The 18717-nt window shown below is 42.6% G+C and overlaps 1 protein-coding gene across 16 annotated transcripts in view; it reads left to right on the forward strand.

Annotated features, from left to right (window-relative positions):
- KALRN (kalirin RhoGEF kinase) overlaps window positions 1-18717 on the forward strand; it is a 504304-nt gene that overhangs the window by 161037 nt on the left and 324550 nt on the right. For 14 of the 16 annotated variants that reach the window (XM_068687540.1, XM_068687542.1, XM_068687541.1 and 11 more), the window contains one exon: window positions 10478-10592. In XM_068687540.1, coding sequence (XP_068543641.1) covers window positions 10478-10592 — 115 coding nt within the window. Of the gene's footprint in view, window positions 1-4816; window positions 5324-7085; window positions 7165-10477; window positions 10593-18717 lie in introns of those variants that run through there. The other 2 variants (XM_068687544.1, XM_068687543.1) reach the window with 2 other exon arrangements.

Consider the following 18717-nt stretch of genomic DNA (forward strand, 5'->3'; position numbering starts at 1 on the left):
AGGAAAAGGAGAGCTTTATTGAGTCTTGTTGGAGTTTATACTACAGTTAATTTTAGCGGTAACAGTACAGTAGGGATGTCGAGTGGGTTCATCTTGTCTTTACACCGGCAGAATTTATCAGCACACAAAAAAATCTGTTGAACATCTCAGTTACACACTTTTTCCTTTTCTCATCTGCTCCAGCTACACCACCTTGTCTTTTCAACCAGTCTTTGACAGGACGGCTGCAAGAACAAATAAGCTCCTTGTGGAAGGGGCTGTGCTGTTCTGCGTTTCAGTGTCGTGGATGCTTCACACCTTGACCACACAGAGCAGTGGGGAGAACGGGCTGGACACCAGCTACTGCCTGCCCACACTGCTGTGTAATCTCAGAGGCACACTCAGGCTTTCAGAAGTGCACTTAATTTCAGAGTTGCAACACAGCTGTAGCTAGCTGGGCACAGATTCACCCAGCCTGAACGCCGCCTGGGGCTTTGTGCCTGGCACTTCCTGTGGTTTTATTCCTGGAACCGCTTCTTGATTTCTTCCAGTGACCTTGTTTCTAAGCTGGACTGAACCCAAGCAAGGTTCATATATGTGTGTATCGAAACAGGATCTGAAAACCCCATGCCATCTCTCATAAGCATGGAGATAGCCTGAGCAGTGGCAGTGCATCCCAGCCATCACAGCCTGACTGCTCCCATCACTGACCTCGCTGAGGCAGATTCAGCCAGGGCTGGGAGGGAGGCTTTGGCCGCCTGCTTGTTGCCTAAACCCTGATAAAATCTTGGCTTTGCCTGGGTGGTTCACAGTGTTGTTTCCAGCAATGGAAAGGCTTTGGGAACCATTAGGGAGCAAGCTTCAAGCCAAAGGCTGATTTTTATATTCTGAGGAGATGAGCACAGAGGAAAGGAAATAAAGCAGGTTGTAGATTATTTCGGTATTTTTTTTTTCATGAGAGGTGGTGAAAGTGATATTTTGGAAGCTGTGGCTATAGCCTTTCCTGGGAAATGCAGATGCTGCTTTGGAAGGGTGGTTTAACTTGAGATGTGGTTCAGCTGCTTGATTATAGTCATAGGAGATTTACTATTGATGAAGGCAGTACAGAAAGAAGTGGATGAGGCTCTCAGGAGAAGGAGTGGAGCATGTTGCCACGTTGCCTTCCTGCACATGGAGCTTTTCATACACGTGGCTATGAAAAGCTTTTTAGCTGACTAGCATAGTGGGTGTTGCTGAAACCATTTGCCCTTTCCCCATTTCCCACCCAGAAGAGTTTCGCAGGATCCCTCCCAGCGCTTCCCATTCCTATGGGACTCTTAAGACCTGCGGTGTGTAGGCTCCTGCCAGCCATCCAGGTGTCTTCTGCTCCTCTGCTGAGGCAGGAGCACAGAGGAGGAGGTGGCCAGGTTGCTGAGAGGCTATTCGAGCAAGAGAGAGTCAACAGCAAAAGGTAGAATGGTGTCACAATTTGGTGACAGGAGCACAGCGATGTCTGAGGCTGACTGAGAGCCTGAAGGGAAAGCACAGAGATTTCCCAAAAGGTCTTTCAGAGGAAGAAGCTCAGTGTAAATAGACCAGATGAAACTTTGCAACTAGGTCTCACTAAATTTAGGCTGGCAAGATGAATCCAAGAGGAATACTTACAGGTTGTTTGGTTTCTGAGACTGGAATCTGGGAAAAAATTGCTCCAAGGACTGTTAGGGGGAAGAGACTGACCTTCCTAAAAACTATGGGTCTGAAGTCACCCCAGGTCACTATGTACCAGAGATATGTGGGACCACGTGTGCAGGAGCATGTTTTGCTTTCTGTGCAACGGATGTGCTTCACTCTTCGGAGAAGGGACTGAAATGAAATTCCCAAGGCCCTCCACATGCTGGAAGAGTTCAGGTCTGGATTTCAGGAGGTCTCCAACACAGATTTGTGGACACTGGAATTTGTATTGGATTGGGAAGAGAACTAACTAAAATATTTAATTTTTGAATGATGTAAACATTTTGTATTTGCACAAAAAGTTTTGATTCCAATTTTAAAAGTTTCTATTCTCTTCCTCTGTAATGGAAATTTCAAGTGAAACATCAACAATTCTTCTACATTTTGTTAGAGAAAAGTGGCTTCTTGTTTATACCATTCCCTGATGTAGTTTGAAATCTATGGAAATTCCAAAAAGAAGAAATATGCTATTAGAAAAATATACATTGCTTAACTATTGAATTTTCATAGTGGTTTTGGTCCATCATCCTTTCATCTGGAATTTACTCCTGCATCGATGCACATTTTTCTTTGAAGAAGAAAAAGGAAGTTTAGACTGCAAAGTTTCCAGGTCTTTTGATGAGGTCTGAGCCTGCTTTTTTGTTTTGTTTAGTCTTGTTTTGTTTCTTTTGCCTTGCAAGATTGCTAGATCATTTGTGAGAATAGAGAAGAACCTTTACCTATAGTGCCTGTTTAGATATCCTCATCAGGACTCTAATGTCAGAGCAGAAATCAAAACATGCTCTGGGATATCCAGTTTCACTTACAGGCACTGATGATACTCAGCTAAGGCATCGCTACGGTGCCGAATCAGTTGCCGTATTTCTTTCCATATGTTTTAACTATAGCCATGGACTAAATTAAAGACTTTCTGTGGAGAGTGCCTAGTGACTGCCAACACTTACCGTCCTGGCTCTCGGACACCAGCAGCTTGCCAAGATCCACCACCGTCTCCCTCCAGCAAGGAGACTTCTCCTTTGTGTGCTTCCTTAATTAGCAGGTGTGAGAGCAGGGATGCTACCTGTGCTGCCTTGTGGAGACAGAAAAAAAAAACAACCCCAAAAAAACAACCCAATAAACATTTTTGTCTGAAAGGACTCAGAAGAACTTCTGGGATGTAAATGAAACTGTGGGTGCCATCCAAGCGCGTTGAGTTCCTGACTGCCTCCTGGAAAAGCCTTCAGAGCCCACGGGTCAGTGGGTCTCTGCATCCAGTCACACGGGTTTAGCTTTTAAATTAATGATAGAGACTTTCAAAATAACAATATGAGGAAGGAACTGAGCCTGTGAAGCAAGACGTTCTGTATACATCCCATCCTGTTCCAGCTCACAAGGCTTTCTAGTCCTTAAAGACACAGTGAGCTCCATACATATCTCAGCAAAGGTCTCTGCTTCATTTATGCAGGCAGATAAGAGTTGTCCTTGTACAGAAATGTAACCTGGGACCTTATAAATCAATATAAGGTCATTTTGTAGTAGGGTGTGCACTTGCATCCCACTGACAAAACACATCACCTCTGAAAACTTCCTTATTTCTGCAAAAGCACTTTGCTTCGTAGGCTTACATTTGTTTTGCTTGTTTATTTGGTTTTCCTAAGGAATCTATTTTAACATATAAGAAGCTCCAAAGTTCACAACTGGACATCTCTGTATTACCAAATGGTTGTGGGTTTTGTGGTTGCTTTTTTTTTTTTTTCCCCATACTTTTTTTTGTAGGAAAATATAGGCTTGATTAAATGGAAATACTTTGCTGGAATGTGCAATTTTAGAAACATTTTTATCTGATGGTGTTTTCCAGCTCTAGGCCAAATTTCTTCTTAGAGCCAAAGGAGAAAAAGACTTCCTAATAGCAATTGTGTAAGTCTGATAGCTTGAACTTTCCCCTGAACATCCATAAATTTGAAGGAGCCTCTACTTGGCTGTAGCTGCCAAGGACTTTCCTGCTGGGACACGGCAAGCCTGAGCAGCCCTTGTGTTGGATCCATTCATTACATGTTTCACTTTGCTGAAGTGACATCAGAAACTTTCTGTTTCTGGTGTGCTCACCTCAAATTAGGAAGACACAGTGTGTGGTCAGGGTGAATGCAGTTTCTTTTTATTGTTTGTTTGTTTGTTTCCCTTTACTCTATATAGCTTCTAATATGATGCTCAGAGACATGAGTCTGGAGTGCCTATTGGCACTGCCATCATCAGCATGATCGACACGGCCGTGGGCTGTTCTGTTCCTTTCCCCTCTCCATCAGGTTCAAGAAGGTTTGCAGCAGACTATTTTGTTTTAGAAAATTTGGGGTTTATTTTGTTTGTTTCTGCATCTTTTTATTTTTATTTATTTTTAATAGAAACAGGTATTCCCATACATCTGAAATAGAAGATCAAAAGGAAGCAAGGTTTGTATGCATGTGAGTGAAGGGCAGTGTTGAAGAGGATGCTTCTGGGCTTCCTTGATACTTCAAAGCAAATCTGTATCTTCCAGAGGAAAAAACAAGCTCCTCTGGAATCTGCAAGTTCTGCCTTCCACACAAAGAAGCTCTTCCTTTATTGTAAGAAGTTTCACCTGTTCTTAATTTTGCTTTGCTGGGACAGTAATTTTCTCAGTGGGAAATGAGACAATTTGCTCAGTGGCTTGTTTTCAAGAAAGCATTAAAAATCAAAGAATTATCCCAAAATACTTGTAATAAATCAGAAATAAACCACCCATGCTCTGTGTGGTTATGGAACAAATCCATCAGGTGGGAAATGGGCTCATCCAGCAGCTGTGCTGAGCATCCCATCTACAGCCATTTCTCTGATCTGTTCTGCCAAGGGATCTCCTGGTGGGAACACACAGCCTTGTTTTGGGGGGTCATTAACCCTAATACCACTAGGGTTTGTTTCAGGCACTTGACACTTGTTTATGGCATTCTGCAAAGAGGAACACACTGGAGGATCATTCTCTGCTGTCTGCATTGCAGCTGTGTTAATTTGCAGGGGGGATTTGTTGTGGGAGGTTAAATTTCTTTAACTATTACACTAGAATCACCTGCTTTGGAATCAACTGAGCTTGTGTGTGTTCATACAGATAATCCTATATAGAACCCTTGCAAGAAACTAGCACTTCTTGAAGCTGGAAGAGTTTTAGTGTGGAGGTCTGTTTGCAGGAGGTCTGGTAGCAAGCAGACTCTCACAGAGCTCAGTTATGGCAGACTAAAGGAAAATAAATATTATTTTGAGGCTCTGGGTATCAATTCCTTGATACTTTTCTTTCCTAGGAAGTCTGTCAATTAGATTTAGAAATCCAGACCATATTGTTTGTCATTTTATAGAGGCGCCTGACATCAGCTGAGCTCATTCTGTCTCCTAGTTCTCTTCATTATCATTCATTTTTTCACCATATTTTGGACTGAAATATCTTTTGAGGAGTGTTTCAGCTCCTCTGGAAAGTCACTTATGGTCCCAGCACAGTCTGCAGCATCAAGATTGATCAGCTTATGGTCTGCAGGGGTTAGACGGAGCAGCACATCCATTTGAGCTACAGCAGACGCCGGAACGGAGGCCAGAGGTGCTGTGTGCTACTTCTGTCCCCACTGCTGATGGGTGTTGCAGGACCTTAGAAAAGGTACTCAGGAGCCTTTATGTGGGGGGGCACTTGTCTGCTTCTGTGGTTAATCCTTGTGAATTCTGGCTTACAAAAAGCATGCAGAAGGAAGAAAAGGACTGGAATACTCTTAAATATAGATGAATGCAAGCAGGAAAGCATTGTGGTAGAGAAGTTGATAGGACCGGAGTGACATGGCTTGAAAACAGAGCTCTCCTTAGTCATTATCTGTTGTATACAAGTCTGCATTACAGGAAATGTCTTAGTTCCTTTCCTAAACAGGATTCCAGAGTTGGAATTTCACCCTTCTGGGTATTATTGGGGATAGTTGTTTCTCAGGACTTGAAATATGGAACCCATACCCACAGTACACATTAATAACTCTGGGCTGGCCAACATCTTCCCTTACCTGTGGGCAGCTGGAGCCACCCCAGACCACTGAGGTGATTAAAATCTCAGTTCAGGCAGCTGCTGGGGAAAGCATCTTATGGCTGGAGTCCCTTTTGTATCAGTCAAAAGCCTGACCACAACCAGAAAAGTGCCTATCAGTAGGTCACTGAGACCTGCCCAAGTTGTCTGCTGCCTGCTTCCATTGCCCCTGTTCACAAGTTTTTTGAGGTTTCTTTAATTATTTTTTTTTCGTTTTCTTCAGTGTTTTCTTTTAATATGTAGAAGTGGTGCCCATCATCATGCCTCATGCTATTGCTGCAGTATCTCCTGTATTATTTGTGGAGGAAAAATGATGTGATCCTACTTTTGGGACCAGGTGCTGAATGTAGTGGTGGTTTCTATACAGGTAGAAGAAGGGGAGATGGGAAGAATGGGCAAGCATGCCAGTCACAGGCAAGACAATCAACAAAGGATTTTGTAGGAGGGAGACAAGACATATATGGCTAAATATTTGTTTTCAGTGTTCTTTGTGCCCTGAGGAACATGTGTTTTTCTGACTCCTTTATTCCAGAGCACTAATAACTAGACCATCTGTTTGCCTCTCTAAATCAGAACAAACCCCATGAAAGCCCACCTTGAAAACCAATTAGAAATTATCAGCTGTTTGTTTTAGCATTTAATAACTGTAATTAGCAAACATAATGATATGTTTGATTATTGCATCCCATGTCTGTGAGCCCAGTGGGAGGCAGAAGATGGGACATATTGATTAGAGCAATTGAGCTTCTTTGCTCCCCTCCATTTTTTGTTTTCTTTTAAAACAATATGCTGGGTAGTTCTCTGATGAAGCTGTGCATGTAAAATCAGTGTGCAAATCAGGGCTGACTTGAGGCAAGATTAGCCTCTGTGGGTGGGTTCCTTGTAAGCACAGGCAGAGCTTCTGTAAGGTTTCTGGTTGCTGATGTTTAGCCTAAGTACTATAAAGCCCTAATACAGTGTATTAGGGATCAGAAATCCTCATTTCTACTTCTTGTTCTTCAAGTGAGATCTGGGGTGAATTTCCTCCAATTTCGTCCCCTTTCTGTACTTTACTATTTCCCTCAGTAAAAATAATAATAATAGAGAAGAGGAAAGATATGCATGAGACATTAGACTTTCTGCAGAGCAAATGCAAAAATAATTTCTTCTTTTAGTGGTTCTTACTCCTTGTTTGGAGGCTCCCTTAGAGGAGATGAGGGTCCTAACATTGGCATGGCAGGTGTCTAAAGTTAGGTGGTGTAACCATCCTGTTTAGTCTGTCTGATAAAGCTGACATTTGCAGTTATGAAGCTCAACAGAGAAGCTACGTTTTATTAGTATTTAAGAGAGTAACCACAGTTACTGGACTGTGTAGGACCTATGGTGAATTAAACACACTGTGGTTGCTTCTGGAAGAAACCTGACATTTCATCACACAGGCTCTTCATAAAATTGTAAATAATGCATGTATTCATAAAAATTAGGGTTTGCTCATAAACTATTGGAAACAAGTGAAAGATTTTAATATGTATGATGCACTTGTAATAATATTTTCACCCTCAAAGCATAGAGCAGTGATTTTTATCACATTTGTTTCTAAACCTTGTATTTCTTGTTTTGCTGTGCTATAGAAATAGAAGGAATCATTCCAGGCACTTATTTATCCTTCCATCCTCCAGAAAACTCCATCTGGGTCATCTTGTAATCTTCCTCCAAAGAGAATTAACCCATTTTCTCTGGTCTGTCCTGGTAACTTCTGACTCTGTGCAAGCCTTATTTATCCTGTTCTCCTGAGGACAGTTCAGATGAACTGATGTAGGAGAAGTTTTGTCCTGAAAAAAAAAGACAGGACAGAAATGTTCTGACCTCTGTTTCCCTTTCTGCAACTTCCATTACTGTCAGCAAAATGGTCAAGAATTTTCCATTGCACTTTCTCAGTCTCCCAGAATTTGGGGTGTGGTGTTTCTTTGTTTGTTTGTTTTTGTTTTGTTTTCAGATCTCACTTTGGAAATGTAGTTGCGAAAGGGGTCCCTGAACCCAAACACAACTTCTGGTCATGACCAAGCTGAGGTGAACAGGCAGCATTGGAGTGGTCGGGGCTGCTGGGCTGTGGGAAGATCATGGCCCTTTCTGGGCGTTTCATATCCTGGGAGAGGATTATAAATGTGTGCTTGGATGTCTCTTGATCTCATCTCTTAACACTTTTTTTCATTTGTAGAAGTATTAAAATAGTTGGGACTGGGGGAGGAGGGGGAGTCTGACTAAGTAGTGGGTAGCATATTCTTCTGGGATGTAATTCAAGTTCATGTCTCTGCTTTAGTGAATATCTGGAAACTTTTGAAAGCCTTGGTTACATCTTGATATGATGGGAAATGTTTCAAAACCTTGAAAAGCTTCCTGTGTCAAAAAAAAAAAAAAAGGAAATCTTTCCCACCAGCTTTAGTTTCAATATTGGTTTGCCATTCTGTAGGCTGGCTTGCTTTCCTGTTGGACACATCACGCATGATATAATGGTTTTGGCTTTGTTATGGTGTGTGAAATAATCCCAACAATGGGAGAATGTGCTTGAAATGAGGATCTTTTTATGTTTAAATGTAGGCCTGAAAATAAAAATGAGCTTATTTCCTTGTAAATTGAATCCTTTTTACATTACACCCCCATTCTCATGCCACGTGGCAGAGGGATGGATCAGCCAAGGTGAGACCAAATTCCCTTGGATCCTCCTAGCGTTTGTGGCGTGCTTGTTGCAGCAGAGGCTCTGCTGTTTGAAGGCTGCTGCAGAGAGACCCATGTAAGCAGTTTAACTGGAAGCAGCAAGGTGCCTCTGAGAAATCACCCAGAGGATTTCCTGCAGTGCTGGGCAGCACGCTGCACACCATTAGCCAAAGGCAAGCATCAGGCACCCAGCTTTAGGTGGAGCTGAGGCAGGGCAGTTTTTTGTACTCTACACGTTCCCCTGGCTGCACAAAGGCTCAGAATGAAGATGTCACCTTGTCTTTGCCTCTCTTTACCTTTGGATGTGATTGAAAAATTGGAAGGTGTTGCCCTTCAGGTGTAAAGCATCCACTGAAAGCTACAGGAATTTCAATGCAGACAGAATGTAACACTGGGTTACATTGGCATCTATATCTCTGTAGGTGAAGTTTATCTATAATGTGACAGGCTTTGAGCTGCACAGTCTGCAGGGCTGTAGAAAACTCTTAGCCCTGGAAATTTTGCAAAAGAAATAGAATATATACATAAAAAGCAACATTGCTATTTTTAGCTGCTTCTACATGACTTGAGTTATGCGGAGATACTTTGTGCTAGAAAGTGAGCTTGTACCTATCGTGGTATCAACTCAATGGACACTTCCAGACTACAATGAACAGGGACTGTATTGTCAGCTGGCAGCTGCATCTACAAGAAACCTCTGTCTTGTAGTCAGGGTCAGGTGGAAAACCTGTGCCTCAGGGATATGTTCATGTACGTCACTGGATTGATATGCACCTGCTGGAACTCCTGCTGTATGAGACACCTCCTTGAGTCCTGATCTAAATTCTCTTCAGAGCGATTCTTTGTCCTGTGGTGAGCTAGGATTCTGTTTATCCAAGCTCTTGTGCCAGTCCTGCTCTTACAACAGAGCCTCCCAGGGCTCTTCCTACCAAACTGCGGTGGTTGGGACCCCTGCAGAAGTCACGGCTCCACGGAGTGCAGGTGTCCTGCGCCCTGTAACAGAGAACACAGTGTGTGCGAGTGCTGGAGATGCACGTGTCTTTGCATAGCTTTTCCTTCTTTTTGGCCAGATAATATAATTCAGAGGAAGCACGTGATTTCCCTTTGTCAGAAGTGATATTTCTCTTAAAGGGATTATATGTTCCACTAAAAAGTGAATATCGATCTGCTTTTTTTACACCTTATTGGCAAGGTGCAGTTCTGTGCTAGCTTTTTGAACTGTAGTTTTGATATGAATTTTTTCCTAGATAACAATGCCAACATGTATCTGACAACACACAGTTCCTGAAAAAATCCAGTGATAATACATGAAGGAAGAACTAAACATTGCATGAGGAACTAGATTTCTGTTACAAGCTTATTAAACTTTATTCACAGCAGAGAAACAAATGAAGTGCAGTAGAATAGGTTGTATTCACCCCTATGTTTGTGATTGTATAATTCAGGGTAGAACCACTCCTTTGTGGCTCTTTTGAAAATTGCTGTAAAGCATTAAGTGCCAGACACTGGCAGTTTATAAGGAGTGGATTTTAAGACAGGAAAGCTGCAGGAGAAAAAAAACTCGAAATGCTGACAACACTCTCTAAATAGAAAACACAAGCACAAACTTCTAATCAGAACTTCAGTCTCTAATGAGTTGCCAGATAGATTAGTATGTCTGACTGCATAAATGTGGCGGGGGTGCGCTGCGTCCAGCTGGTAGGACTTTATAAACTGCCTGGTAATGAAGGATGCAACTCGTTGAGTAACAGAAATATTTTCACTTTCTTGCTGTTGACCAGTCATACTGGATTTTATGGGATTATGTGAAAGCCAGAAGAAAAGCTAGTAGCAAATTTCCTTGTGGTTGGTGTGTTGATTTTTTTCTTCCTTTTTCTTCCTTGGCGCTCTAACAAATGCAAGCACGTCTTCCTCAATTAAGCAAGCCTGAAAGCTACAAAGAGTGCGCAGGCTCTTGAATGTGCCTTAATTTATGTTTATCAATTCAGTGCACATAGTTTTTTTGACGTGTGCTTCCTGCCTGATTTTCTAACAATCCTCTATTTTCCGCAGGTGGCCGTGATAAACGAGGTGGTCCTGTCTTGACCTTCCCAGCCCGCAGCAATCATGACAGAATAAGGCAGGAAGACCTTCGGAAACTTGTGACTTATTTGGCCAGCGTGCCAAGGTAAAGCTAGAAAGAAAACACTTCAAAGCTCAGTGTGGATGGATGGGTGGGGAACTTGTTCTTGGCAGTTGCTGATTTCCAAGTATTAACCTTTAGTACCTTCAGTTCTTGGGACAGAGAAACAAAAAGTGTTCCCTTCCTCCTCCTGCGTATGTTCTGATGGTTTTTATCATACAAGCAGCAATGCAGAAGTCCCCAAGAGCAGAGGCAGTGTTCGCAAACCTGAGCCTCAGGCTTGCAAACCCAGCTCATGACAGCAGCAAGGAGCTGCTCTCATTTCCGATGTTTCTGTGCAGCTCTCCTAGAGGCGTGGAAAAGGAGAGTAGCTGGAGGTGCTGGCACTTCCCTGAGCTTTATCCAGGCTCAGGAAGGAAAGTGGGTGGACGAAAGGGGCAGTCTGCAAAGAGAGGCACTTTAAATGGCTCTACATGCAAGCCAGCTCTGTTAGAAGGTGTCTTTCCAAGCATTAGTCCTCATGTCCCTCCTTCAATGTGCAGGTCCCCATTCCTTTCCCGGGGATGCTGGAAGATGGATCTATTGCCAGTGCATATGTATCTCTATTGCCAATGCATATTTATCTTAGCAAGGTTCAGGAGACGGTTTGTCGGGCTTAGTGCCCAGGTAGGTATTTCTAGGCCAGTGTTTAATGCCTCAGAGAGTACTAGGCTATGCACACCCTCATCCAGCTTCCTTTCCTGTTTTCAAGCCTGTCCACTGTCCTTACCTGATAACCACCACACCAGGCATTGAGGTGTGGATACCCCTGGGTGAGTGAGGGGCTGAGAGGGGTTGCTCAGGGTTTCAGTGATGGACCCTGTGCCACCCCCAGGAATTCCTTATTTTTTAAAACCAGGGATAAAACCCTTTCAACAGTGCTTATATTATTGTAGAGTGAAAAGTTAACATCTCAAAATGGAGGGCTGGTTGTAGCTGGATATAAGGAGGTAAGTGTCTCAGGAGTGCTCTCAGTTCCTTAAATGTATGATGTACAGAAATCAAAGTTCCCGCTTTTGCTACAGAAAGAAAGGGAAGGTTGTTGGGAGATTGCAGAGTTAAGGGAAAAAGAAACCACATGTACCAGATCTGCCAGTGTTCATTTCATATTGACAGGACTTCACACGGTCTCAGGTGATGCATTTTTTTGCTGCACTAGACTTTTGCTCATCAAGCTTTTACTAATAAGTTGAATTGGTTTGCTTTTCCTTTTGCTCTTTTTCCCTCTCTTTTCCTCTAGCCAATTCTATTTTCAACAACATCATGAGGGAGATTATGGACATGCTTTGGAGTTGGGAGAGCAGTAGGTCACTCCCTGGGAGTTCGTGTCCCAGGGCTTGGCAATTCCCCTCCAGCTGCTCCAGTAATGAAACTGCTCCTTTGTATTTTATTATCCTTTGCATGGTTGCAAGTACAAAGATATGACATTGCTTCTTTTCCCTCGGAGATAGGGGTTGCAAGCAATTGCACAGTTAAAATGACCTTCTAATATGTCAAACTTTTCTATTAATTCCACTTCTTGCATGGCTGTAATAACAAGATCCACTCACTGTGTTCTCCAATCTCACACAACTGAAAAGATTAGCTTAGTCTTTGATGCTGCTTTTGGTTGCCTCACTGAGAATCAGTCCAGCAGTGATTTTTCTCTAGTGATGGTGAAGCTGGGGAGCAGAGGTGCATGCTGAAGGAGCTAATACAAAACTCAGGAACATGAAAAAAAAATTAAAAAAAATAAAATTCCCCCTTGTGACCCCCACTTCAGAGCCTTGTTCTGCCCTGATGTTTGACACCTTTGAAGGACACATCTCTAGTTATGCCAGACAACGTTTCTTCCTCTGCAGTACAGCCTCCCATTGTGACAATCAGTAAAGGATTACTTGTTCATGAAGGCCTTTCACCAGTTTTCCAAGGATACTTGCAGATTGGTACTTTGGAGCCGTTAACCAGAGTACTGCCTCCTGTTTGGGATATCACACACTGAGAGATGGGGAGTAGAAAGTGATCGGAGGTGTAGCGAAAGCAACCTGTCATGGAGGATTAAAACGGCAGAGGTAGTTTTAAGGAGAAAATTAACAGAACAGTTTAAGCTGGACAAGAGGAAAAGATTTATATATAGGAATGGTAAACACTAGAATAAATTATCTCATCTCTTCTTAAAAACCTCCACAGCTCTGTACGAAAACCTCTAGCATGGGTAGAAATGTTAGGGAGAAGAAATGAACTAGCAGGTGACTTTTAGGTTCTTCCCAGTCCTGTTTTTTCTGGTGCTGTGGTTGTGAACTCACTGTGGTGGGAGGAAAAAGTGATCACAGACTTTGAGAGTTTGGCACGTGGGACTGTGTAAGCTATGCAGTGTGAGAAAACACTGAAAACTCATCTTTCCCTAAACATTTAGTTTGCTTTAACTAGGTCAACCAGCAGAGCTTTCAAACTTATTTACTTTTTGGAAACAAATAAATGTGAGGAACAGCAGTGAATTTGAATTCATATCACTGGCTCCAGTTTCTATCTATTCCAAGATGACTGCTGTAATGAATAACTGCATCAGCCATCTACAAAATAAACAGTTTCATTAGCTGAGACTCTGGGCGCAATGTCAGGAGAAACTAGTCTGATGCTTGGAGTGCTGAAAGGGGGAGAGATTCTCTGCTGGTTGAAAAACTGGAATTTCTTGGTGGAAAAAAAAAAAGCTGTAATTTATCTTATTGACAACAGTATAATAATTCTTTCTTTATTCCTACTGCAGTGGTTTCTGAGTGAGACAGATTGCTATCTACATTGATACTATCTGTCACTTAACCCTGGTTTTGTATCTTAATGGAGGGACAGAGGTGGCACGTTGTTGGAGCTGGGAGCAGGTATAAGGTTGGTGATGAAATATGATGATAGATTAGGGTAAGTGAAACCATGGCCTGCCTAGCAGCTTTCAAAGTTTCTGATTCAGCTTTCTGTAATTCCTTCTTCAGAAACAGAATAATAATGTGGGTTTTCTGAAAGCAGCAATGTCTGCTTGAGTTAGAGCAGAATAGTGAGTGCTTTCATACAGCTAGCAGTGACGGCCAGGCGGGTGCCCAAAGTCAGTGGGGTTTCTTACACAGCTGAGGACTGCTGTGTGGGGGTGAGACTTCAGATCTACGAGCCTCAGGTCCTGATCCTGCAGTCTTGGGAACTAGGAGGAGGAGGCAAGCAGCTATCTGACATTGCAGACGAATGCAGTCTTGGTTTGGTGCTTTATGCTGACTTGTAGGCATACCGAGAGGTCCTTTTCTCTAAAGTGCTCCTGTCTAATTAGCAAGAAACTAAGATGCTCTTCATTAGAAGTAAAGATAATTGCCACGGATGCCAGGTCCCTACTGCTCTGCCATTTTCTGCTTGATTCACATCTGCACTAATGCTTTCTGGATAGGCAGGCTGTATTTCTTGTGAATCAGGATAGCTCCTATTTACATGCAAATTTAAATGGGATGAGGTGTTTAGAAATTTGGAAGGCGTGACTGAATCTGGGATAGCATTGTGTTTATGATCAGGGGAGCTGAGCTAGTTCAATAAGGGGGAATTTTCTGACCTTGCTGAGGATTTTATTTTTTAACACTAGCGTAGAGCCATTTATTCCAGTAGAGTGAGTTTTGATTTATGTGTGTGTAAATGAAACTAGCACCAGGCCAATCTCAGCTGTGAGCCCTTTGGAATTAAGAATTAAGTTATGCATAGGCTATAGGAAGATAACAAGGAGACAGAATATTATTAGCTTGAGTTATCTCCCCACATGGCAAAGCAATATGATGAAGGAAATGTTCTCTGTCAGCTATAGTGAATCTTCCGGATGAACACATCAGTCTGTTTTGGAGCCAAGATAAGCAGTCCTGTATGTTCTCTGCAGAGGGGGAAACCCGAGCTGCCTCAGAGGCCTGTATTTTTAAAGGCATCTACTTTTATTTGTCCTCTGTTTAAAAACTTGCTCAAGTATTTCCCAGTTCTGGGGGACATCCAGGGCTCATAACAGTAGCAAAGTGTTTCCAAGGGACAGCCCCGTGTGTTTGAACAGCTTGTCAGAGCTGCCTGAGCTGGATTAAAGGTGCTAGGATCAGTAAAACAACACAAGTACCCCTAAAAATTAGTTCAATGATTGGGGCTTCTTAAAATTAAGAGAACAGCACAGGGATTGGCAAAATGTAGCAATACTCACCTCTGTTGGATTTATTTTAAGCTCTTCTCTCATGACCTGTGGTACTGCGTATATTAGCTCCTCTGGCCAGGAGTAGTGTGAAACTCGTTTTGTTGATTGATAGGTATTAAACCCTGGAGCTCTACTTTCTGTGACACGATCCCAGCATAAAAGAAGCTTCTGAGGATGGTTTTTGCTTGAGGCTGTTGTAGATCTACAAAAATATCCATGTATTTTAAAAATAACACCAGGGACTTCATAATAATTTTAGTAACTAAATATATGGTGCCACGTGTGAGATAATTATTCCTTCATCCACTTGCATCAAAATACCACATTAACAAGTGAACTGAAGCTAATGAGGCTAATGGAGGTTTAATATTTGCTTCAGACATAATTTGATTTAAAAAAAAAAAAAAGAAAAAAAGAAAAAAGGTAAGTGCTTTGGAGAAAGAAGTTCATTAGGAGTATATAACTGACATGAATGCCAGTAGATTTTAAGAGCCTTTCCTTTCACCACTTGATAGCCAGTTCACATCCAGCCTCTATTGTATGTGGCATTGGTACACAATGCTGCCACTCATCACCATCCCTAAGTGACAAGGGAGCCTCTGTGGAAATGGCTGGGGGTCTCATCTTGTGACCTTTCAGAGGGCTTCTGACTATATCCCTGTTCTGTATCTGTCTACTTACAGACCACGTAAGGACCAGGTTGCACATTCAAGTTGCATGTTCACCTTTTGTTGGAAGTCAGCTCACCAAAAGAGAATTTCTGGTCTTCTGCCAGCTGTGTTAATGACCTGCTGTGAATTGGGCTGTGACATTTTACAGATTTTATAGGTAGCTGGACAGTTTCTATAATTGATGCCAAATTCTGCAATAAGTCATTACAGCTCCAGGATGGCCTGCTCCCCTGTGACCAAAAGCTACTAGAAAATGTGGGCTTCCTAGAAATACAGAGAGCAACAACAGCAGGCAAGGACTGTGGAGTAGGAGTTACGAGAAAAGATTACAGGTGTTGGCATAGCTTAGTTTAACAAGAGGGAAAGTAAAGACGTATTATGGCAATCCGGTATGCAAAACTGAGCTAAAGGAAACAATAATCCAGGTGTACATGGCGAATAGGGCAAAAAGAAAGGGGTTAAAACACAGGTAAAAGAAATGAAGCATGCAGCAGGTTGCTGTAGCATCTGCTAGTTTGGAAAGCCTGTTGGAAAGTTTATCGGGAGTGACCCGTGTATTGGTGGTGCTCCTGTTTTGCAGCAGAAGGATTAAAGTGGTATCTTCTCAATATCTCTTCTGACAGTGTTTTATATAAAACTGTGGTGTTTTGTTTTTTTTTCCAAATAGATACAAAATTTTCATTTCTTATGTTTATTTGTAATCCCCAGAGTTGTTTTTTTTTGTTTTTTTTTTTTTTTTTTTGAAAACCAGCCCAAACTTAAAGTAAATGGGGGCTTTCCATACCAGGTTCCAAATAACTTCCTGCTTTCATTGCCTGCTGCTGTGTTCTGGATATTGCAGGGATTAATCTTACAAAACTCTGGATCTAAAGCAAATGTCCTCTATTCTTCTGCACTTTGTGGGAGCCAGGAGCACTCTCAGGCTGGTACTAGCTCTGTTTGCTGCTGAGACCCGCTCTGTCTTCCAGCTGGATAACTGTGCAAGTGTTTTCAGCCTGGTTTTGTGGTGAACAACACAAATAGCATGATACAGAGCTTCGTAGGTAATGTACTATGAATTGCACAGCTCACATAGCCTTTTTCTTCTAAAGACTGATAAAAGGCAGGGCAAGCTGAGCTCTGCTTATCACTCGTACCAGAGATCATCCAATACATTCTGTTTCATCTAGCAGAAGCATCCCTTATCCTTCTGATGGAAATAGTTTGTGAAATAGAGACAAATGAGAGTAACATAATGTTAATATTGAAATAAATGCATGGAGATTTGATTGTCTTGTGTCAAAACACAAGTTCGGAGACTTTTTTTTATTTTAAAAAAAGTCTTTGTTATTTCAAGACTGAATCTTTATTTGAAATTAATTCCTTAAAGGATATGGAAAATACTTTGCAGATCCCTTTGTAAACTGTCTAGATTTTATCCAAAAATATTTGGACTATTCTGGAAGATCTGAAAGTCTATTACTGGATTTTCACACTTAACTTCTCCAATATTTCAGTATTTTTTAAATAGTAGCTTGCTCCATTTTTGTTTGATATTAATTGTATTTCAATAAATAATTGAAATTACTGATTGCTACAAGCAGAAAAACTAGGTTTTCAAATTGCCATTGTGTTTTTAAGCATTCTATTCAGCACTCGACATCTGCTTAATTCTAGGCTCTAAATCTGCAATTGAAAACATTTAATATCAAGGAATCCTTCATTTATTGTGTCTGAATTATTTCCAAGGCAATTGTTCTTTTTTACAGCGGGGTGTGTGCGTCCAGTTTTCTCTTACTGCCAACCATGCAAACTCATGCTGAGATTTCAAATGCATGTTGGGTTCTTTCTGGTTCATCTAATGTCTCCAATGTAAAGCTTCTCCAGTGGGTTGCTGATTTGAAGATTTCACATTGCAGAGGTAGTCCTGCTGGCCAAGTTTAATATACAAAGAAAGAGCACAGGTCTGGAAGAGAAGTTCCTTTTCTTGGAGCTTCACTGCTGTTCCAGCCCAGTGGGAGCTCAGTCATGCCTTCTTCAGCAGAGTCAGTGGATAAGGCTCAAAGGGGAACAAATTTGATTAAATTAAAGGTCACTGTTTTACTTTGTGCTCTCCCCAGCAGCAAAGCAAGTGTCTCTACCCATTCAGGTCCATTTTGCCTTTTGGTGTTACGGGTCTGGCCCTCTCTGCTCAGAGCCCTACCCTACCCTGCCCCTGCTTCTCCTCACTGCAGGCAGCATGTTCAAACTGGGAGTTCAGAGCCACCAGAAAAGTAGCAGTGAGTGGAGTGCTTCCCCACAGCCCTGTGTCCACTGGGCAAGAAATAGAAAGCCCACAGGCTGCTACTGCTAAGCCATAGCTCCACAACATCAGCACACCTGGCTTCACTGTTCCTCAGAAAAAAAGGTCATTCCTCTGAGAAAGAAGGGTCTGGAGGGTTCCTAAAAACCATCAATGCAGCCTTGAGCAGGGGTAGAGATACCTGTGGTGGCACTTCCCATGAAAGGCATGGCCAAAGGGGAGCTAACCTAGAAACAGTGACCTGTAAGGATGGTGACCCCATGCAGCAGCATCGGCTGAGCCTCCTCAAGGCATCACAAGGGGTCGATGGCACAGAGCTTTGTCAAGGCACTGGGAAAACCCCAGCTGCGTTCTCATGTTGACATTGACTGTAGTAACTGCATTTCTAACAGGGCTTTCAGGGCTGGGAAGTATTCTGCTTGGGTTTCTCCAAGTCTGGGGTAAACAGCAAACCAACCCACATTCGTAAAGGGCAAGTGAGAGCAGATTTGAAGATGTGCATTTCCTTTGAATTTCCTGCACCCAAAACAGGTGTAGACGAAGCCTTTCGCTGCTCTGTCTGTGGCAGGCACTGCCCTATCTCTGCCAAGGGGTGGCCCCAGGTGTGCTTCCAGCTATGGGATGCAGGAGCCACCTTCGAGGGTTGGGCTCAATCCCATCTCCTGAGCTGCCTCACGTAGAGCTGTGCTGCCTCACTCTGCTTTTTGGGCTCTGTCCAAGCCCTCAACCTGGGGATTAGATCAGCATTGTTCCTCCTTGCTAAATGGTTTTTGCACGTTGATTATACCAGCATTAGCTGCCTGGAAGAAAGAGCTGAGGTGATGGAGACAAGTGAGAAACCCCCCTGGTAAACTAGGATATAACCCGTGGCCACTCACTGCTGAGGAAGCCAGTGGGCACTATAACCTGATGTTAATTCTATGCAAAGCATCATTTTCTCCATCCTCTTCAGTGGCAGAGAGGTGGTTTGTGAGTCTCTGCAGCACGCTTCACTGTGCTGCT

Source organism: Anas acuta, chromosome 6 (genome assembly GCF_963932015.1).
Source record: "Anas acuta chromosome 6, bAnaAcu1.1, whole genome shotgun sequence".
Lineage (NCBI taxonomy): Eukaryota > Metazoa > Chordata > Aves > Anseriformes > Anatidae > Anas > Anas acuta.